Source organism: Salvia splendens, chromosome 14, assembly GCF_004379255.2.
Source record: "Salvia splendens isolate huo1 chromosome 14, SspV2, whole genome shotgun sequence".
NCBI classification, from domain to species: Eukaryota; Viridiplantae; Streptophyta; class Magnoliopsida; order Lamiales; family Lamiaceae; genus Salvia; species Salvia splendens.
In genome coordinates, this window is record NC_056045.1 from 29,780,570 (window position 1) to 29,803,740 (window position 23,171).

General features: G+C 36.3%; 5 protein-coding genes across 7 annotated transcripts; 4 read left to right on the forward strand and 1 right to left on the reverse strand.

The window, feature by feature from the left end:
• The first annotated feature begins 3,740 nt into the window (after nt 1-3,740).
• Nucleotides 3,741-5,109, forward strand: LOC121763291 (phosphoenolpyruvate carboxylase kinase 2-like). The gene is made up of 2 exons (XM_042159285.1): nt 3,741-4,560; nt 4,645-5,109. Exons 1-2 carry the CDS (start codon nt 3,783-3,785, stop codon nt 4,698-4,700), a joined length of 834 nt encoding a protein of 277 aa, XP_042015219.1. The 5' UTR covers nt 3,741-3,782; the 3' UTR covers nt 4,701-5,109.
• Nucleotides 5,110-8,454: 3,345 nt separating this feature from the next.
• On the forward strand, nt 8,455-11,240 carry LOC121765451 (pentatricopeptide repeat-containing protein At3g51320-like). Of its 2 annotated transcripts, none has more exons than XM_042161619.1 (4): nt 8,455-10,333; nt 10,417-10,588; nt 10,737-10,825; nt 11,183-11,240. In XM_042161619.1, the coding sequence occupies exon 1, from the start codon at nt 8,623-8,625 to the stop codon at nt 10,222-10,224; it is 1,602 nt and encodes a 533-aa protein (XP_042017553.1). In that variant the 5' UTR covers nt 8,455-8,622; the 3' UTR covers nt 10,225-10,333; nt 10,417-10,588; nt 10,737-10,825; nt 11,183-11,240. The 2 variants fall into 2 exon arrangements, with proteins under 2 accessions (XP_042017553.1, XP_042017554.1); XM_042161620.1 differs by having other exon boundaries at nt 10,438-10,588.
• LOC121765452 (very-long-chain enoyl-CoA reductase-like) lies at nt 10,846-13,203 on the forward strand. The gene is made up of 2 exons (XM_042161621.1): nt 10,846-11,561; nt 12,629-13,203. The coding sequence occupies exons 1-2, from the start codon at nt 11,232-11,234 to the stop codon at nt 13,097-13,099; spliced, it is 801 nt and encodes a 266-aa protein (XP_042017555.1). The 5' UTR covers nt 10,846-11,231; the 3' UTR covers nt 13,100-13,203.
• Nucleotides 12,721-15,483, forward strand: LOC121765454 (very-long-chain enoyl-CoA reductase-like). 2 transcript variants are annotated; one of them, XM_042161623.1, is made up of 3 exons: nt 12,721-12,854; nt 13,340-13,663; nt 14,745-15,483. In XM_042161623.1, exons 2-3 carry the CDS (start codon nt 13,349-13,351, stop codon nt 15,213-15,215), a joined length of 786 nt encoding a protein of 261 aa, XP_042017557.1. In that variant the 5' UTR covers nt 12,721-12,854; nt 13,340-13,348; the 3' UTR covers nt 15,216-15,483. The 2 variants fall into 2 exon arrangements, with proteins under 2 accessions (XP_042017557.1, XP_042017556.1); XM_042161622.1 differs by having other exon boundaries at nt 12,745-12,881.
• Nucleotides 15,484-15,885: 402 nt separating this feature from the next.
• LOC121764985 (GDSL esterase/lipase At5g33370-like) lies at nt 15,886-18,909 on the reverse strand. Its single transcript, XM_042161015.1, has 5 exons — nt 18,614-18,909; nt 18,197-18,327; nt 17,509-17,751; nt 16,505-16,757; nt 15,886-16,343 (listed from the first exon to the last, which is right to left on the reverse strand). Exons 1-5 carry the CDS (start codon nt 18,846-18,848, stop codon nt 16,111-16,113), a joined length of 1,095 nt encoding a protein of 364 aa, XP_042016949.1. The 5' UTR covers nt 18,849-18,909; the 3' UTR covers nt 15,886-16,110.
• Between the last annotated feature and the right edge of the window lie 4,262 nt (nt 18,910-23,171).

Consider the following 23,171-nt stretch of genomic DNA (forward strand, 5'->3'; position numbering starts at 1 on the left):
AACTCAACCCTCATATTTATATTTAAGTGAAAAATAACTCTTATATTAATTTATGTGGTAACATTAAAATTTTATTAAAATTAGCTATAAAAATTCCAAACAAATTAGAAATACAAAAACAATTTTGTCACTATCATTTATGAGTAGTTGCATACGCTAATTCACACGCCAATCACACCCTCGATTTTTTTCTTTGTCTATTTAAGTAGTACTACTCAACCACATGTCACTTTTTATCGTTTTTATGTAATTAAGTACAATTATACAATTTTATAATCCAAAACTATAAGATAACATGAACCTAGATCCAACCTAAATAATTAATGGTTTACGACATCAATCATGCATGTTAAATTAAAGTAATATTTTGGTGCCGTGGTGCGCATCTCTTTTCTGAAGAGAGTTTTACAATTTATTATTGATGACAAATTCATTCTGTATTTGTGGATAATGACAAAACTGTTCTATCATATAGTCGGCTATCGATCCAATTGCCGAATTTAAGTAATGTTAACGAGAGCGAAGATGATGAAGAAGAGCATCTCCAGTAAGACTGGACGTCAAATAGCCCTCACATAGCCTTCACATCACATAGCCTTCACACTGCCACATCATCAGCACTACAATTCTCCTGCCACATCAACTGGATATCAAATAGCCCTCACATAGCCTTCACACTACCTATCCACATCACTAATAACAATTATATAATTTAATTTACACTCGTATCAACATACGGAATTTAATTTACGAGACAAATACGGAAAATTCGAATAATAATATTAAAACTTAAAAAGTACATTAATTTTTAAAAAAAGTACAATAATTTTAAAAAATATAAAAATTAAAAAGTACATAATTTAAAAAGTAAAACAAAATCACTCATCGCCGTCGTCCTCGTCTCCGTCGTCGCCCAACGCTTCTTCACCGTCGTTGCCGCCGCCTCCGTCGCCACCTACGCCGCGGCTATTCCCGCCGGTGTCCCTCCTCATCGCCTCCAATTCTTCACGCTGGCTCTGGAGCAATACACGAAGAAAATCCTTCATCTTGGGGTCCACCGCCGCTTGGAAGTCGGCTAAGGTCTTCACCATTTGAGCGCGCGTTTGTTGGCGCGCGAAGAATTTGAGCTCCTCGGTAGACCCGCCGAGGGGGGATGTCGAATGGACCCCCTGTGAACTCGGGGTGGCCCCCCTCGCAACCTGTTGCGCCCGCCTTTGGCCAACCGGGCGAGGTCGGCGACCGAACGAACGAGGAGTCGGGACCTCCTGGGCCGTCTCGGGGAGGTCTGTCGAACAACCGCTGCTGCCGCTATAATCTCCGGTATAGTTCAGTTTCTGCCTCTTCGGCCAGCCAGCGTCGACGCCTGCCCGGAATTTCTCCGACTCGTTGAGCACAACGTAGCAGTTCCAGTAGGTGAACTCATAGTACTTCTTCGGCGGATCGGGGTAGGCTCTCTCCGCAATCCTCCTGCAGTCTTCCTCTGTTTGGCCACTGGTCTGCATGCGGAGGGCGTTGGCGTACAAACCCGAAAATCGAGAGACGCCAGACCTGATTCGGTCCCAGCACTTCCGGACCTCCTCCCCGGTGCATGGTCTCTCTTCAGGGCAAAATGCCATGTAGGCTGCGGCTATCTTGGCCCACAAGTTGACGATCCTCTGGTTGTTCGAAACGAGAGGATCGTCGCAGACACTCACCCACGCCTTGGCAACCGCAACGTTCTCCGCGTCCGTCCACTTCCTCCGGCCCCGGATTTCGGCCTCCGGCTGCGACGACTCGCCGACCTTCTTGGTCTTGCCCTTCTTCTTACCCCGCCCTACTCCCTGGCTTTGAATGAGAGTATCCGGAACCTCGTTAATATCAAAACCCAAGTCCGCTAAGGAGAAGGTCTCCGTATACTGTGCATCCGTTAGGGTCGATGTGTGCGAAGAACCGGTGGAATAATCAAAAGTCGGCCGATAGGCGTTGTCCCCCCCGTGCGTCCCCTGCGCTGGTGGCTGCATCCCGGGTGCCCACCCCGGCATCATCTGCTGCCACGGGTACATGTTGTAGTATCCGGTCATCGGAGGCCAACCACCTCCCCCAGGAGCCGGGGAAGTATGGGACCCTACCCCGGGAGTCGGGGGCGTCTGAGACCCTACCCCGGGAGGCGGGGGAGTCTGAGACCATCCCCCGGGAGTCACTGGAGTACCTTCGTAGTTGTTCTCCACTGCTCGTTATTGATCTTGAACAGAAAGTAAGGTAGAGAGAGTACTCGTTAAAACAAGTGGTGCGAATGAAAATGACGTTCAAAGCACGTATATATAGTGTTTTCGATTTTTTTTTTTTAAATCTGACGCCGGTTTGACGCCGAATAGGGGTCCTACAATGGCGCCGTGAGGATCGGCGTCGGAACCGGCGTCATCGCGCAAATCGGCATGGCCACGCCGATTTTGACGCCGATTTCGCCGACGCCGGTTACAATGGTTCGGCGTCAGAACTGGCGTCGGTGAAAAAACGGCGTCGCGATTTTGACGCCGGCATTGGAGATGCTCTAAGAGATCTCACACACTACCGGCGTGGAGTTTGTGAACAACCCTCAACCCTGTCTAGATTCGACATTGCGTATACGGATTGTATTAAAATGACAACATACCACCAATCTTAGCCTGCCACATGACAGACTTGCTTACTTATGTATCGCAGATTGCTTGATTATCTCTAATTTTGTATCGCACTTGGAACTATATGCCGAGTTGCTTGCCCATGGAGTATAACAGATTATTTGGCTAAATTGTCATTTTAGTTATGGTATTACTATAATGCTCTGATTTCATATCGCAGATTGTTTGGAACCATATACCAAATTACTTGTCTATGTATCGCAGACTGCATGCTACGTTTTTGTCAAGTTGTCACTTAATACTAATGTCAGACATGTCACCCTATCCCTACCGCATTCCAGTTTAAGATATCAATTTTATATCTCCAATTTGAAATTCTAAAGTTCAATTTTATTTCCACGTTGAAATATATGTTTACCGAAATAGTCTGTAAGACGTTTTTTTCTCAAGGTTCGAGTAACCAATATTAGTATATTACCACAACCATTATTTTATTAAAAAATTTGATGATAAGACATGTTTTATTTATAATTTTTATGTGTTGGGATATCAAATATTGGTGTGATTTAGAACGAAACAGAAACAAAAACAAAATTGACAAGTGTATAGACTTTTCCTCACTAGGAAATTTCTCGGAGTCGGGAGTAGTAAATTAGTAGGAGTACTAATAAAAAACATTTTTAGACTAAATTTAGTGAAGAAAAAAGCAGTATAAATATTGACTAACTAAGTAATGTATTTTCTAAACATATTATAGATATTTTGAATTATAGCAAATAAATATAAATAAGATACTATTAATTATATAGATTTACAATCTAATCATTATTATATTAACATAAAAGTATGTAATAGTAGTAGTATTACTGTGTCTATTATGTGAAATGCTATTTAAGTGAAAACTTAAATAATTTAAAATAGTATTTAAATGTAAGTTTATTTTTTATTACTCTATTATGTTTATGTACTTCAATAATATTCCAACACACTACTATTTATATTCTTATTATCCAAATATTATTAGCGAATATAATGTGGAGTATATGCAGTAAATATTCAGATTGGAATATTCCTTTTTTCTAAACAAAGATACTCTCTGCTTCCTCTGATTCCTCCCACTATAATAATACACCCCAAACCTCTCTTATTCCCCAAAACACTAATCTAACTGCCAAAAATATCATGTGCGAGAGCCTCAAACAACACTACCAACTCTGCGAAGAGCTCGGCCGCGGCCGATTCGGCGTCGTTTACCGCTGTTTCTCCACCGCCTCCTCCGATTCCTTCGCCTGCAAGTCGATCTACAAGCACTCACTCACCGACGACGCTGACCGCCGCTGCCTCGACGCGGAGCCGAAGATTCTCCACCTCCTCTCCGCGTGCCCTAGCATCCTCCGCCTCCACGACGTCTACGAGGACGACGACCACATCCACCTAGTCACCGATCTCTGCGACGGCGGCGATCTATTCGACCGCATCTCGTCCGGCGATCGCCTCTCCGAGGCCGACGCCGCCGCGATTCTGCTTCAATTGATGGCGGCGATCGCGTTCTGCCACCGGATGGGGGTCGCGCACAGGGATATCAAGCCGGACAACATCCTGTTCGATTCTAGAGGCCGGCTGAAACTCGCCGATTTCGGATCGGCGGAGCTGTTCGACGTCTCCGAGATGAGCGGCGTGGTTGGAACGCCGTATTACGTCGCGCCGGAGGTGCTGATGGGGAGGGATTACGATGAGAAGGTGGATGTGTGGAGCGCCGGCGTGATTTTGTACATAATGTTGGCCGGCGTGCCGCCGTTTTACGGCGATGGCGCGGCGGAGACGTTTGAAGCGGTGCTTAGGGGGAATTTAAGGTTTCCGTCGAAGATTTTCCGTTCCGTGTCGCCGGAGGCCAAGGATCTGTTGAGGAAGATGATCTGTCGAGATCCTTCTAGAAGGCTCTCCGCTGAGCAAGTCCTCAGTGAGTATTATCTCTCTACATTATAGATCTGTTCAATTTTATGTCAATTTTGAGTTTAATTTTCATTTTGATTGCTAATTTTAGGGCATCCGTGGATCATAAACGGAGGAGAGATGTCATCTATGGCGGAATTGACCTAATTCACTTCAGCTGCTGCTGCACCCAATGGATAAACGCGATCACCGGAGCTGTACATAGAGGCGGCGGAAGCCTGCCCGGCGGCGGTGGTCGGAAAGTTCACTGAGAGGCAGAGGAATGATAAAATCTAAGTTCTACGGTATGTTATGCGGCGTAGAAGATGAATCTCTCACCCTTTTTCATCAGAGGCAAATAAATGGCAGCTCATCTCTTTGTTTTGGATGAGTGGTGGTTTTGGATCATATTATTTCCTCTAGTGGTGAGATATTTGAGAATGGTTATGGCAAATAATGAATAATGTATGCATCTGATCTGATTTAGGTGTTGAGTGTCTTCTATTTTCCATGCCTTTGTATTGTTTTTTTTTGTAATCTGAGGTTTGATGGAATAAAGGAGAAACTTTGTTCGATACTCTATTGCCTCGAGACCAAAATTTCTTATTTTTTAGTGATTTTAATCTTGAGACTACCGATGTTTTTGTGTATAAATTGAACGAAATATTTGGAATTGATAAATTACTCGGCATTTGAAAAGAAATATTAGATCTATTTGGAATTAAATGTCCTGCTTTGATATTATCTCGAGTTAAATGCCAATTTTGACTTATCATAAATTTAAAAAATATGTATGTGATTCTCATTTTTATTTAGTATTTACTTTAAACCGATATGACAAAATAATAATGTAGGACATTAACAGTTGATAGAAGAAATAATGTCTTCGAAAACACAAGGGATTACTCAAAAATCAATGCAAAAATTATAGCTTAATCAATAATTAATGCACAAATTGTTAATACCGTTGTAATTTTAAAAATTATACTATATGATTTACGGTCAAATTAGGTGTTAAACGGAGAAAAAAAATGTGAGTAAGACGTGACATTTAATGCACAAATTCATTACTCTGTATGTTGACAAAATAAAGTGCCTAACTTGATAAGCAGCCTGGCTATTTTGATAAGATAAGGACATATAGAAGCTTCTTCATAATTCAGTTATTTAATTACTTATTGATTGATTAATGCCTGCTACTTTAATTTGGCTAACATCTTTGACATTATTTTATTTTCAGTCTTCCAACAGATTCCTCCACCACGTTAAGCATGATGCTTAGGCCATCCGCAACATTGTCTTTTATCCGCATCTTAACCGTCTCATCTCTTCACTATTCATGACCCTACTATACTTTTCATCCCATCTCTTAACTAAGAGACCGCACCTGCAACCCTCAATCTCTTAACCATCTCATTCCTTAACTATTCATTCAATTTTATTTTTTATTTTTATTTCCAACAAATTCACTTAATAAAAACACACTTAATTAAATAAAATAAAATTACAACTTAAAATTTAAAAAAACACACGCATAATTAAAATCCTAAAAAATAAAAATTACATAATTTAAAATACAATTTTATAGAAATTGAGTAGAACTACTCCGCCGACGAATCATCCCTCGAAGACGGTGGTGGTGCACTCAAGCTACCTAGAGGCGGAATACCAATTTGTCTTGTCATATACTTAATTCAGTCAAGATGGACTTGATATTGGGGAGACGTCATGCGGAAAGTGTCAGTCATCCTGACGGTCAAGTACATGGACAATAGGGTGTTGAGCCCGAGATCGAGCCCGCTTGGCTTGATTTTTCATTGCACCTTGTGGAAAAGAAAAGGCATGCCCCACGTGATACGGTTGAGGGAATATTATTTAGGATATACTTTGGACTTTGGAGTATCATATTGAGAAGTTGACCCCTCAACCATCACTTATCACCTTTTCTTCCTCGTATTTTCATTAATCTAAAGATAATTAATAGTAGTACGTTAATTTACCGTTTATCTCGTAGTGATTTGAACTTCGATCAATAACGTTGTATAAAAAACATCTTATTAATTATTGTATGCCATCTTCCACTTGTCACCCTTTATACTTCAGCGAGTTCTCCGTTGTCACAAGACTCACAACCTTAAAAAATAATTAATCCATCCTTAATCATATTAATCAGGTTGGGATCCCCTGCCTTGCAAAATACCACATCAAAAGATGTTGTGGTGATCCATACCTTCTATTAAGCAAAATACCACACCTAAGGATGTCGTGGTGATTCATACCTTCTATTAATTTCTATACTTGTATTAGTTTTTTTCATTTCATAAATGAATGGTTTGGACTTTCTAATTTGGATCACCACGGCATCCCTGCCACGGCATTTTGCATCCCCCATCCCTTATTAAAGTTGCAAATGGCAACTAAATAGCCCCTTCTATTGATAAAATTAAATAATTTTTTTTGAAATAAAGCAACACGAAATGCTGATTGAACATGACTGAACCTCTACTATAAAAAGAAGTTATTACACATGAACATATAGTACATTTTGCTTTATAAAATACTAGTATAAATTTAAATATTTAAATAAAAATAATAGTATTATAAATAATTTCTAGTATTCCCTACGTTCACTTATAGTTGAGTCATTTTTTCATTTCAGAAAGTTTTCTTATAGTTGAGCCATTTCTATATATAGTACTAACATTTTTCTCTTTCTTACTTTATTCTCTCTACTTTATTCACTTTTTACTTTATTCTTTTTTTCCTCTCGCTTATTTTTTAGCTATTTATTTAACACACTCAACATCTATTTCTTAAGCTCCGTACCGAAAAGTTTCGTCTCAACTACGAGAGAACGGAGGGAATATTACTTATCTCGCCCTACCTTACCGTCACATCCTCAGTCCCTCCTCTTAACGTTGAAACTACGTCTTCTAGCTTTTCCCTTTTATAGATATAGATATGGTTGACAAGGGGAGTGATCAATTGGTAACTAATTAATAACCACAAATTAAGATCAAATCTTAGTCATTAGATTAGGAAATATAGTGGTTGAAATAATGGCAATTATATTTTAAATTAAAATAATTATTAAATAAACTTAAAGAGTATTAATATCAATTCTCTCTCATCAAAATCATCTCAAAACTTTAAATTTGCGTACCTCTTTCGATTTAAATTATTTTTCGTAAAATATATATCAAATTAAAGATAATTTTATAAGGATTCTAACGAGATCTCAATTGCATATGCTCCGACGATGTTCGGATGATGAAATTTGATAAATTATATTTCAATTTTCGTACATGTTGATAAGCAGATTTTATCAACAAATGCAAAAAAAATTCTCAATATAGTGTTTGCAAAATCTCAATATAATGTAGATAAAATATCAATAAAACTGTGTTGATATTTTCATGTATTTATATTGATATTCTCATGTCATATTGTTGATATTTGTAATACTCTATGTTGATATAAAAAAACACCCACAAAAATTATCATATGATAACATAATGATGATATTACCCTTTTGTTGATATTCTGTCTACTATTTAATAAATATGTGAGCTTTAATCTCATCCACTCATTTCAAATCCAAGGGTGTAGATTTAGTCTTAGTTTTGGATTATGGTGTTATAAACATTGGAAGATGACCCTGGTTGATAATTAAGATTGATAAAAATATTTTATTTTTTATGAATTAATGACGACAATATTTGATTATTTTGTTCATTCCGTAAAACAATAATAGAAGTAGTAACTAGTGAGTTTAGATATTTTGCTCATCATAATATTAAAATCCAATCACAAAAAAAGTTCTCGGCCCATTTGCAGCTCTCCATAATCTATTATCTAATATTTGATCATATTTAGCCCAATTAAAATCGGCCCATTACTAAATTGGGAAGAAACCTCCATAACCATGGCGCCTCCATCTTCAACAAAATTCTCTATTTCTCCTTCACCAACTTCTCCTTCAGCATCAATTGGCGTATCGCATCGTCAATTCTCCATGTTTCGATGATAATTTCCGCCGTTTCAATAACGAAGTAGACGCAGCTCCATCTCAATCCAAACATTTCAATGAATGGCAAGACTCCTCAGTTTCAGAAACCTTCTCCTCCTCCACTCTCACCCCTTCAAATCATTCTCCTCTTCATCTCTCTCCCCTCATTCTTCAGAAACCAACGCTTCTCATTCCGTCACAAGCAGAGCTCTCCATTTGCTCCAATGCTGCAAGACCTCAATCCATCTCTTCCAAATCCAATCCCACTTGATAACATCCGGCCTCTTCCGCGACCTCTCCTTCACCGGCCGCCTCCTGAAGCTCTCATCGAATTTGATCAACGATTTGTGCTACACGCTGTTGATTTTCAAGCACGCTGAATCTCCCGATGCGTTCTGTGTCAACACCGTTATAAAACAGTATTCCAGCAGCAGCTGTTATGAAGAAGCTGTGGTCTTCTATGTGAAGATGCTGAGAGGCGGTGGATTCTACCCCAATGGATTCACGTTTCCGCCGTTGATCAGTGCCTGCGCGAAATCGGGGTGTTTGAGTTCGGGGAGAATGTGCCATGGGCACATTGTAAAATTGGGTTTTGACAGTGTTTTACCGGTGCAGAATTCGTTGATTCATTTCTATGCTTGGTGTGGGGTTATGGATGTCGCGCACAAACTGTTTGTCGAAATGGTTGTTAGAGATTTGGTTTCGTGGAACACTGTGATTGATGGTTTTGCGAAGGCTGGTGAAATGGGATTAGCGCATAAGCTGTTCGATGAAATGCCCGAGAGAAATGTGGTTTCGTGGAACGTTGTGATTACCGGGTATTTGAAGCTTCGGAGTCCGGGGAATTCGTTGAAATTGTTCAGAGAAATGATGGGGCAATCGTTTGGGAGTAATGACACTACCATGGTGCAAGTGATCACTGCTTGTGGGAGGTCTAATAGATTGAAGGAAGGGAGATCTGTTCATGGATTTCTCATTAGGTCCTTTTCAAGTTTGAGTTTGATTATAGATACAGCTATAATTGATATGTATAGCAAATGTGGTAAGGTCGATTCGGCTCGACTGGTTTTTGAGAGGATGCCGAGGAAGAATTCTGTTTCTTGGAATGCAATAATTTTAGGGCACTGCATTCACGGCAATCCAGTCGAGGGACTTAGTCTATTTGCAGAAATGCTCGTTGAAATTAGGGGAAACGATAGGTTAGCTGCAGATGAACTTACCTTCATTGGAGTTTTATGCGCTTGTGCGCGCCTTGGGTTGTTGGAAAACGGGAGAAATTACTTTTCCCAGATGATCGATGATTTCGGCATCAAACCTAATTTTGGTCACTACTGGTGCATGGCTAATCTGATGGCCAATCTAGGTCTAACGGAGGAGGCAGTGAGTGTTTTGAAGAACATTCCGATTGATGAGGGGATGTCTCAAGAATCCTCAATGTGGGCAGGGCTGTTTGGCTCGTGTCGTTTTGAAGGGGATGTGGCGATGGGAGAGCAGACAGCGAAAGACTTGATTGAGCAAGATCCATATAGCTTCTCCGGTTACAATATTCTGGTTAATGTTTATGCAGCAGCAGGGAAGTGGGAAGATGTTGCTAGGGTTAAGGAGATGATGAGAGAGAGGGGAATTCAGAAGGCTCCTTGTTTTAGCCTTAAAGAGTTAAAGGAAATTGTTGAGCAACGTTGAAAATCGCACGAGTAGGCTGTACGGATTGCTCAACAGTGCGTTTGGCTTGAGCTCGTGGTTCAGGGAAAGAGAGCTAGCTAGACACACTCTTGATTGTGATTTTTTGATGGTAGAGATTTGAGAGCCAAAATTTATGCCAATGTCACATAAATAGATTCATGTTTTGATCATTACTCGTTTACATTGTTACAGATTCTTGTTTGTGATTTCCAGCATAAGCAAATCCATAAAATCAAGGACTTCCTTGTCGCTGCTAGAAGGAAGGACGCATGATCTGTGTAAATAAATGGGAGCAAGGATGTTCGTTGCTCCAAGTATCTTTGCGCATTCGACTCTGAGAAGCTGAAGCAATCTCTCCCAGCAGGTACCCCCTTGCTATCCATCTCCAGTCTTTTCCAAACTCACATATGATTTGATATTTATGTACCCTGATGGTTTCTCACCAAGTTTCTCGATAATTTTGTCGAATTTTGATTGCGGGCTTTGCATCTGACACCGTCGTTTTTTGATAGGTTCGGTCGTGCCAGAAATCAGGGGTGGAAACTGCACTTGGTCTTACAGTTGTTGGCTTTACTTGATTTCTGCATTGTTTTCCTTTATGGTAAGTGATTTTGAAGCCATGGGGCACAATTTTGAGTTGTTTGTTATCAACTGAATTAATCTCTTTAAATTTGTGTTTTAGTTATTCAGAGACGAGTATATTAATCGATTTTATTAAAACGGAATCTAGTTATCTATAGCTTTCAATCTAAATGACTATTTTTTTTAAGCAAAACACTAGAAAAGTTGCACCACGTTCATATCTAAAAATGTCACCACATCATTTTCATAATTCCAAAAATAAAATAAAAAATTCGACAAAAATGTAGGTAGTATTTGAATGTGTAGGTAGTAATCGAATGGCTTTGCTTTGCCCACATATACCTCTTCCTCTCTCATCATAAACATCCCTCCTCAGCCAAATAGATCAAACATTATCCATCACTCTCTCCAAATTCGCCGTCGCGATGTTCGTGTCAGTGCTGCTGAAGTTCCTGTACCCGCCGCCGGTGAGCGTGGTGATAATGGCGATGTCGGTGATCAATGTGCTGTCGATGTGCAACGCGGGGTGGATGGAGGTGAAGGGGAAGAATATGCAGTACTCGAAGCTGCTGCGCGCGGACGACATCAAGGCGAAGGAGAAGCCTAGAGTTTCTGGAAAAGTAGGGATGATCGCAGTCTACACGCCGGCGTTTTTGGCCGGAGTTTTCTCTCTCGTCGCCTTCCCTCTCGGAGATCTGCGGTTCACGCTGCTGCGTGGTGCTATCACCACGCATTTCTTCAAACGACTCGTTGAGGTACAAAATAAATCCTCTTTTTATATATTGTCACAATTGCTACAATTTTGCAATTTGATTGCTTAAGATTCTAGATTTAACATTTTGTTTTGTATATATGCTCTATATTTCACTAGTTTATTATATTATAAAATCATAATATAATAATCATTTAAATAAAATTTGATTGATCCCACAATGTTTGGAAATGATATATTAGATCACAAAATTTAATTTTTCTCAACTGTCTTATTGTGTACAAAATGAGATCTTGTGATGTTCAAAATGATACTCCAAAAGACCACTTTTTATATATGGATTAAGGATTAGGAAATTTTGTAATTTTGTGATTTTATGTTTCGTTTTTAAACTTTAAGAGATTCATCGAAATTTGATTAAAATTTGTGACTTAAATTTTATTATCACTGAATTAATGTATAAAAATGATACTCTCATTAGTAATATTTTTTTTCCCACTCGTATCCTTATTGTGCTTATTACATATACTCTCTTAAACTCATTACTAAGTCAAAGTAATACTAGTAAATTGAGGCTATAGTATTATAGCAAGTGGCATCACAAATTCAAGATTCATTTGCTCTATCCTATATAAAGACATGACTATTGAAATATTTTATGTCGACATGAAAATTAAAAATCATAATGTAAAAATTTATTGCACATCACGGGCTCAAAACCGCCTAAAATAAACTTTGGAAACAGCTAATACAGTATATGTACTTTGGAGTATTACAAAAATAAATGACAAAAGACAAATTTTTGGAATGTGTGTTTTGGAGATAATACAAAGATGAATTCTTGATTTCTAGTGCATAAATGTTCATAATAATAGAGGATATAAGTATATAACGTTTGAATTTATAGCTATACCTACCAACCACATAAATAAACTCTAATCAAGATTATATCCTAGTTAACACTAATTAGCACTAATTAATTACTATGCTAATTAAGTTGGCCTGGCTTCTGCCATCGCACATACGTCTGCACATCATTATCCTTTTCAATTTCGGAAACTCTTGAAATCTACAATCTTGCTCAAAGAACTATTTTCAATTCTTCGATAGGTTCTATTCGTTCACAAATTCAGTGCAATGATGGAAACCGAAGCCATGTTCGCCATCTCCACGAGCTACTTCCTCACCTCGGCAACCATGATCTACAATCAACAACTTATGCTACAACTCCAAGAGCCTTCTGTCGATCTCAAATACATAGGAGCGGCATTATTTTTAGTTGGAATTGGTGGGAATTTCTACCACCATTTTCTTCTATCAAAATTGAGAAACAAAGGTGAAAAACAGTACAAAATTCCACAAGGTGGCCTCTTCTCTTTAGTGATATGCCCCCACTATTTTTTCGAAATCATTGGATTTTGGGGAATTTCTTGCATTTCACAGACAGTTTTTTCGGTTTGTGTTGGTTTGAGCACAACCTTTTATTTGATGGGTAGGAGTCATGCCACTAGAAGATGGTATCAATCCAAATTTGAGGATTTTCCTAAAGATGTGAAGGCTTTGATTCCTTTTATATTTTAAGATAACGAGTATATGTTGATTTGTTCATCCATTACTTTTCTTATGTAAGAGTTTCAGATTGATCATTTTGCTTTTGTCATTTATTGATTTCAATATTGTTTCTATTTTTTTTAATAAATGAATAGAAATTTAAAGGTTGCATTATGATATTTCCCTCTCTCTTTTTCTCTATAAATACTTCCCTCCTCAGCCAAAAAATTAAACATTCTCTTCAAATTCCCTTCCTTACACCTTAAACAGGTCTTCTCAATGCTGCTTAATTTCCTCAACCCGCCGCCGGCGAGCGCGGCGATAACCGCGATATCGGCGATCTGTTTGCTGGCTATGATCAACGGGGGGTGGATGGAGGTGAAGGGGAAGAATATGCAGTACTCGAAGCTGCTGCGCGTGGACGACGCGACGAAGGAGAAGACTAAAGTTTCCGGGAAATTAGGGATGATCGGAGCCTACACGCCGGCGTTTTTGGCCGGAATTTTCTCTCTACTCGTCTTCCCCATCGGAGATCTGCGGTTTGCGCTGCTCCGCGCGGCTATCACCCTCCATTTCTTCAAGCGACTCCTTGAGGTAATTACTTTTCTCTCTCTCTCTTTTTTTTGCTTATTCATATGCATTGTTACATTAGGTAATAAATAAATTGAGAATAAAATCTAACTAATCTTATTATTTGATTATATTTTTCACTCACTCTAGTATACTACACTAGTAATTATGAAGCATTTAATTTGAAATATTTATGATGAATTCAGAAATTATTTCCAATTTGATTTGAGAATAATGTCCTGTAGAATGTTTTTATTAACATATAGATATTAATTTAAACAAGGTTTATTTTTATAATTATTTTGGAATGATAAACGTATAGCATTATCAATTCAATTTAATTGATTAACATATTGTATATTTACCCTTCTGCAATAATTTTAAATTAAACATCTGGAAATTTATGTTGTCACTTTATCTGTTTATAGTAAATCTTTCGAATCAGAACCTTTTAAACCATACTCCTAATTTATGGCAATTTAATACAGGATTAATATAATTAATAAAAACAATGATTTATATAAAATCGGTCCAATTAGAATTTATGCATGTTCATCTTTATGCCATTGGTTGAGTGTCAAATATTTCCTTGGATTTGCCATGTAGACACGATTTTAAAAGTATTTTAATTCGACTTATATCGTTCCTATTGTATAAATATCTGGTATATTATAATTACGGATTTCATGTAGGTTGTGTAATTAATACAATAATATTTGAGATAGGAAGTTCTAGTTCCTAACAATTAGACAGGCTTCAATTTTCAATTCCTGCCACCACTATATGTTTAATAATTAGGCATTTCATGTATTTTTATTTCATGCCTCCACTATAGCATATGTTAAATAATTAGGTATATTTCATGTAGGTTGTGTAAATTAATAATCTCGAATTTATACCAACGTACCACATAAATATACATTAATATGAAAATACTTTCTTGCAGTCCCAAAAAATAATTATGCTACTACTATAACCAGTTACTTTTTATTCTTATTTACATTCAATATATAATGTCTTTCCATATTTAAACTCTCTACAATAAAGTCTAGATCCATGTTTAACACATAATTTAAAAAAGAACTATTTTCAATTCTTTCGATAGGTTCTATTCGTTCACAAAATGAGTGGGATGATGGAAATCGAAGCCATGTTTGCCATCTCCACGAGCTACTTCCTCTCCTCGGCAACCATGATCTACACTCAACAACTAATGCTACAACTCGAAGAGCCACCTATTGATCTCAAATACATTGGAGTCACATTATTTTTAGTGGGAATTGGTGGTAATTTCTACCACCATATTCTTCTATCAAAATTGAGAAATAAAGGTGAAAAACAATACAAAATCCCACAAGGAGGCCTCTTCTCTCTAGTGATATGCCCTCACTACTTATTCGAAATCATTGGATTTTGGGGGATTTCTTGCATTTCACAAACTGTTTTTTCGGTTTGTGTTGGTTTGGGCACAACCTGTTATTTGATGGGTTGGAGCTATGCCACTAGAAGATGGTATCAATCCAAATTTGAGGATTTTCCTAAAGATGTGAAGGCTTTGATTCCTTTTATACTTTAAGATACGAGTATGCTTCTATTGAATAATTTGAGCGATACTAGAGTATGGATGAAGGGTAAGAATTCATCGAGAGACGTTGATTTATGCTGCTCGTTTGCTCATGTTTTTTGGTATTCGCCAGTTGCTTTTCTTCTATGGTAGTTTTGGATCGAATATTTTCCGTTTTTATGTACGTTGTTTTTGTTGCTATTTCCATCATAAACTGTTTGTGTACTGCTTGCCGATTTTGGCTCTGGATATTTCTTTTAAATAAAATGCCTTTCTACAATATTGTTCATTCTTTATGAGTTTGTCTTACGGTAGTATAATTATAGTATATAATAAAAAAAGGGAGAAATTGTGAATATAAATTGAGGACTGTTTATCAGAGTGGAAATATAAAAAAACAAGTAGTAGTTCTATTGCATTCAATTGGACAGTTGGTAATTAAGTTGCAATTTATTATTTGTTTTATTTATTGTGAAAATGGTTATTTGAATTTATTGTACAACTCATGATTTACCTTTTAAGATAAAAATTTATTAACATCTTTCGATACATTTAAGTGGATTTATTTTAATCTTTATAAAATGTGATGTGTGGTAACTGTCTACATCTTTGATCATGCATTTAACACTTTGCTATTGATATAGACAGGGAAATAAATATCGAGGAGTAATGAAGCATGTGATGAACTTCAAACATGTCACTAAATATCACCACAGGATAATATCACAATTCACTAAATTCCTCACCAAAACCTAAACAAAAAATAGAAAAACAAATGTTCTCTTAACAATTACTTTTGCATAGAAAAGACAAGCTAGGTTCAAATAGAGCAAAAACAAATTGAAACACGAGGCAAAAAAAAAAGAAGAAAAGAAAAGCCAATTGCAAACTAAAACATTTGATGAGATCATGTCAGAGAATCCATGGCTAAGATAGTGCTGAGATTCATGGGATTCATGTAGTTCAAGTCACCAGTCAAGATTTGTTGCACAATGATTCTGTTTGCTCTCTCAGAGGGATGGAATGGGTCCCAAAATGCATAGACATCTCTGTTTGGGCACAGGTTGGAGAGCGGTGTGCAAAGACCTACCCCATTGTACCGTCCTTGTCCGCAGCACGCGACCTTCGATGTCACAAACCCTAGCCGGGAAAACGAGTAATTAGTACGTGTTCGTGTCATGTGTTCGTGTGCATGAGAGGTAGGATATATATATATATATATATATATATATATATATATATATATATATATATATATATATATTGATCACTACTCTATATATATATATATATATAAATACCGAATGCTTGGGGGTTGTTGATGAAGTCGTAGTGTGTGAGCTGTGTGTTGGCGGCGATGAAGATGTCGCCACCGAGCTCTGAGTTAAGGGAGAGGAGCATTTGGGTGAGCTGAGGGTTGAAGAGGCCGGCGGCGCGTTGGAGTTCGGCCGAGCACTCGCCGTTCCGGCTGTGCTGGGCTAGTTCAGCCGGGACGCACCCGAGTGGGCCGGTCCCGGTCACTAGGACCTTACTGGCGCCTAGGTCGTGGAGTCTCTGCGTAGTCAATTTAATTTATTAGACTCGACTTAGGAGGCGTTAGAATGTGAAGTCACTAAACGCTAAATTAGACTCGATTTAGAAGGCTTTGTTTTGGGATGTCGCGAGACCCTAAATCAGACTCGATTTAGAAAGCGTTGGATCGCGATGTCCCGAAACCCTAAATCAGACTCGATTTAGAAGGCGTTGGATGGGATGAAATATCATTAATTGACTAGAATTGACCATTAAGATTATGTAAAGTTAATTTTGTTGATTAAGTGATCTATGTTGGTGACTGAAGAAATCTAAATATTCAAATTATTATATGAACTTAATTATTAGAAAGTAGATAGTTTACATTTATTCCCTTATTCAATGCTAGTAAAGACAACCACCAACATTTTGTACCATGACAAGGACTTATCTTTAGCCTATTAATTAACTATATAATATTATTTCACTTTTATATCTACATTTTAATTAAATGCACTTTTCTCGACAGCTAATAGTATTATGTTTTATCATGTCACACCAGTTCCATTTTTATCAAAACATGACATGTACAACAATTATTTCAAAAGGGGCTTAACATGAAAATGGTCATGCAAGCAAAATTAGGGTTTTCATTTTCACTACTAAATTTAAGATTATCTTATTATACCGATTTGAGATATTTGTTTGTTCATTTGCCAACAACAATAAAGACTGATCTAGCGAGAACCTAAATATGCATGAACGACGAATACTCATAAAGTCGGGAACTTACCCTAAGAACCTTGCGATACTCCGAGATGATGAAGGGAACGTAGTTCTGAAGAGTATATTGACGCGACCGGGCGGAAAATGGTACCAAATAATAGTTGTTAACAAAATCATTTCCTCCCAAAGTAATTAGGACCAAAGCTTGATTTACGAGTCTCTGAGCCTCAGCTGGTCCAATTATTTGACTCACTCTTGACTGATAATGCTGAAAATATTGTAGTTGTTGTCCAATTCTGATTATATTCACCTGTGTAATTTGCATACGAATTTCTATAGATTAATAATCAATAAAAAGATAATAGATATTTAAATTACAAAACTTTCAAATCATTATCTCAATTCCATATTTGAAAACAGAATATTAAATCATTTATGTTCAATTTTTTCAATTGTTTGGATGCTCAAAATAGTAATTCTAGTGCTATTAAATATGTACACCATTTATTTTCATCATAAATACATCTGTCTGGTTTTAAATTTTGTGACACGTTTTCATACCTACTAAACACTTAATGCGTCTGTGACGCTTCAATAATGTGATTGTATTTAAATCATTTCTATATATAGCATTCCAAAATGAGATGCACTTCTCGAACCCATGAATGCATATAATAGCAAAATTAGTAATTCAAATTAATCTAAAAATACAAGCATAAATATAAATTGACAAAATTAATTAAATGTATACTTACAAACTGAACTCCAGTGTCATTGAGAATTCCAACTCCAGCAGAAGCAAAATTTGCTCCAATTAGCAAATTTGACCCACTCATTGCTGGACTCAAGTAGGGTAGAGGTGATTCACTTTGACCAATGCTCTGACCTAAATATTTTAAAATTAATTAGTCATGTCACGTGGCCTAATCTCGTACTTTATTTCGTCATTTCAAAAATACAATTTAGTAAAAAAAATTAATAATGTCACGTGGTCTAATCTTGTACTTTATTTCGTCATTTCAAAAATACAATTTAGTAAAAAAAATTAATAATGTCACGTGGTCTAATCTTGTACTTTATTTCGTCAGTTCATCAGACCCTTATTTCGTCAGTTCACGGACAGGGTCTGAAGAACTGACGAAACATAGCACGAGAGGGGTTCGAGACTCAACTGATGAGATCGGGGATGTTGAAGCCGTTGGAGAACCGGCCGGTGGCGCGGCGGCCGGGGTAGTCGATGCCGTAGGGCGGGGCATCGGCGCGGGCTGTCGTGGCGAGGTAGTTGTTGTTGCCGACGTCCACGAGCGAGTCTCCGAACACGAAGAAGGCCCGGGCCTCAACGCGCGTCGTCGCCGTCGAGGCGAGGAGTGCGGCCGAGAGGAGGGCGACGAGAAGGGCACTAGCCATTGGCTTTGAGCACTCAAGAAAATGCTCAAAATTGTTTTTAATGGATTGGTTGAATGATAAAAAGGGGGGATTGGGGAGTATATAAATAGAGGATTGGTTATCAAAGTGGAAATAATAAAATATTAAATAAAATAGAAAAAACAAGTGGTAGTTTTAGTGCATTTAATTGGACAGTTGTGCTTGGCAGGTTATAACTTATGATTTCATAAGAATGGAGCAACCTTGAATTAATTGTTACCATGTTCAAATACAAGTAGCAATAAAATCTTCGTTTTCATGAGGTGGTTGGTAATTATGTTGCAATTTATTTTTTTATTTCATAATTTATCTGTTGTGGTAATTCTTTTGGAATCAATTGTACTCATCTCTGATTAGGTGAAAATTGATTATTTTTGAATTATTTTCTGAATTTATTGTTGATTTAATTGAAGTTTTGAGAGAGGAATTTATTAAGATTTTCAAAATATTTTGGTGGAAATTTTTTAAATCTTTATATAATGTGAGATGTGGGAACTATCTACTATTCCAACTTTCATACACGTTTGGATTAGTTGAAGTATGGTTTCAACCTCCATCTTCGACATCATTGCGATTTTTCCCTTTCTTGCTATTTGTGGTTATCTGATAGATGATGAAGACATATAATGACAGGGTGTTTTCTTGCTATTTGTGGTTATCTGATAGATGATGAAGACATATAATGACGTGGTGTGTGTTACTCCTTTGCTTTCGTTTTCTTGTACTCATCGCGAATTTTCTGTTTCTTGCTATTTGTGGTTATCTGAAACATATGAGATTGCCAGACAACGTCAGCTTTATGCTCGTTGCTTTTCTTACGTGCTGTCAAAATCGGGCTTTATTCGTTTAGCTAAAATGCTTCACCGGATTAAAAATATAAGAAAATAATTATCAATATTTCTCACCAAGTCTATGAATAATATCACGGGCTAATAATGGAAAGTAAACTTTTATTCATCTTTATTAAACAAACATATGAATCGTGGAGTAGTAATGTTTAATAATTAAGATTACGATTATCATATTTATTACTATATATAGGTCTTTAATATATATAATTCCCGTGGGTGACTGTGCTCCTTTTAATTTGTATTTAATTAATTAGTAGCTAGCTTTATATTATTCGCACGATACATAATCATAAACCCTTAAGCTATGTTATTGCTTGTAATTATCATCCTATAATTAAAAATTATAGTACTGGTTAACTTATAGACAAGACTACATTACTAGGTCTAGTAAAAGTGGTGTGTGAGCTGAATAATTAGGTGGAATATTTAAATTATAGTAGATTTAATTATGACAAATTGAAGATGATTGGATCACATTGACTAGTTATTGCACTCACTTCTACTACCATAGTACTTAATTAACGAAATCAAATTATGCAAACCTCACAAGATTAGATTAATATCAGCCTTTAGTTTCATTACTATGTAATTGTGATTAATATGCATCAACTTCTAGAAACGTTTATACAAAATAAACATAGTATAATTATTTTGTAACTCGCTTTCTTATTTTATTATAAACTTTTCACTTCTTAATATTCATGTCTCGAAATTTAGGCATGTTCTAATGAGACGATCGAAGAGAGTAAAACTATATAAGTGTTACTTTTATCAAACTTTGTTTCTCAAGCAATACAACTATCTACCGATTATAAAAATCATGAGAGTTTTATGTAAAACCATCTCTGTAAATTTTATCCATAATTTCAAAGATAAAAAATACTAATTTTCATTAAAACAGATGGAGCAATTTCACCTCTCTAGTTTTTTTTTTTTTAATTTTGAAATGTACAAATAAAACATAAATTCGAGACGACAGTACAACACAAATTAAACATATTAAATAATATAACTCCAAAATAGTATACGCGTTTTATAAAATTTAAATCGCATATTTATAATTTATTCATTTTGATATAAGTTGTGATCCTTCTGTGTCTAAACTCTAAAATTCCTTGAGTTAAAATGAAATTTGAATATAATTTATTCAAAATTTGTACAGTTACTGTGCCAAAAGTTATGTTCTTCGTATATTGATCTGAATTGGGTCGGATTGAGTTGGGTTTACGAGGTTCAATACTATTTTCGGAGTTCGCTCATTTAATCTACTTACACATTGCTTATTTATGTTTTCATATAAAGTCAAAAGAAGTGTTTCGTGTAAGATTATATTGTCTAATGATCTCATATCTAATTCGAAGCAAAAATTATAAGTTGAATTTTATAGCATGTCAAATTACCAAAAAAAATCTATGAATTTTGGTTAAATTTTTGTAAGTTCGAAACTTTAGTAAGCAAACAGGTCTAACATTAGTTGCAATTATCCCACGCCAAAATATTTTCATTGACGTAAACTAAGGGATATTGTGAATATGAAGATTTTGAAATAGATATTAAGCCAAATTTTGGCTTTAACAATTTCAAACAATATTAAATTCATGATTTTTCTAATTGAACTAGAATTTAACTAACTTTTGTAGGAGTATTATTTTTGCAATTACTGAGCTCTTCCTCCCCAGCCGTCATTATCACGCAGCTGTCGTATTCCCTCAACCGACAAGTGTTTGATAAAAGTCCAGACTGTGTTGGTGCAGACTGCAGAATCTCTAGCGAATTCCAACTGTTTGACCGGAAGTTGAAAGAATTAAGCCGCAGAAATTCCAGATTACGCACAGAAACTGTTCGATAAAAGTCCAAGGAGAACTCTAGGAGCTGTGCAAGTTCTGCTATGGCCTCCAGGTGCTCGCTGAATATCCTAAAGGAAAATAGAATTTGTTAGCATATAACATCTCAAAATAAAAATAAAATAAAATAAAAAGATTCCGTGGCCGGGAATCGAATCCGGGCCTCCTGGGTGAACTATTGAACTATCACCGACTCCACGATGCCGCAACTCAACCTTCATCGCATACTTTGCTTTTTTCTTTTATAGTCGTCTATTATCAACAACTAGTATCAACCCGTTAAGTAAATGAAATAATAAAAGATATAATTATATAAAGTTTATATATCACAAATAAAAATACAACTCATGAAGCTTTGCCCGCCGCCCACCAGCCCCCATCTATCTCCAATAACCTTCATCTTCTCCGATGATCGTCTCCAACACTTTCATCGTCCTGTATCGACACCATTTTCCATCAAGACACTTTTGTCCCCATTTGTAGGTATGAACTTCAAACAAAAATCAACTATAGACTTTGTATTGCAATTATGAGAAATATTTGCTTTCGTTAACAATGCAAAGAGCAAACACAACTTTGCGTTTGCACTGTAAAAGTCACAATCCGTAAGAGTTCATGATTATAAAATTTCACAAAATACTCATCTATTTCAAAACCAAATTCTGCCAGGTGAATGCTTTCATGATTTCAACTGATTGATGACTTATAGATAACTGATGGAGGTGGATTCTATTTCCATGATTTCAAATTTCTTTCTTCGGTAAAATCACAAACAACAAATATTAGTAATATAATAATAATCATAAAAAAAGTGCATAAAATAAAAATTCAGTAACGCAATAGGAGAAGGTAGTGAATGTGTTGCAAGCTTGCAAATGACATATATTTATAGCAATTGATTTGAATTGTATCCATTACTTCTCAATTTGTAACGGCGCTAATATTAAATAGTGCTACAAACAAATCAATTATGAGGAAATTAAAAATAAATTAGTATTAGTAATTAAATAAAAATGATATTGATTCATTCACTCTTTTAGCACCATTCTATATAAATAAAATCGTGATTACAATATCCCTTACAAAAATATACCAAATAATTTTGTATAATAGTTAATCATTATTACAGTTAGTTATCAAAATAAATTAAATTTTGTAAGTTAATTGGAAGAGTTAATTCAGTTTATAACTGAAAGTTCAAGATTCACGATTTGTGCATCAATGATGATTTATATTAATGTTTGTCTACAAATTAAGGCAAATTTAATTATTTTCCCACACCATTAGCGGTTACGTCAATTGTGGCCATGGAATCCGTTACATGATTTATAAGTCATGGATTTAAATTAGATGCAAAATATTGAACGTTTCAAACAATTACCATTGAGTAATAAAGTCAATATTATTCCCAAAATATTAAAAATCCATTACCCAAAACTCTTAAATATTACAAATTTAATCCAAAATTGATGAATATTCAAAATATGGCCAAAACTCGTCTTTAATATATGTATATAGACGGCAACACACCGCCTCAACTTTGTAGACAACGCCACAACATTCCCATCTTTGATTTCAGTAATTTACATACATGAACTTTTTATGAAGCC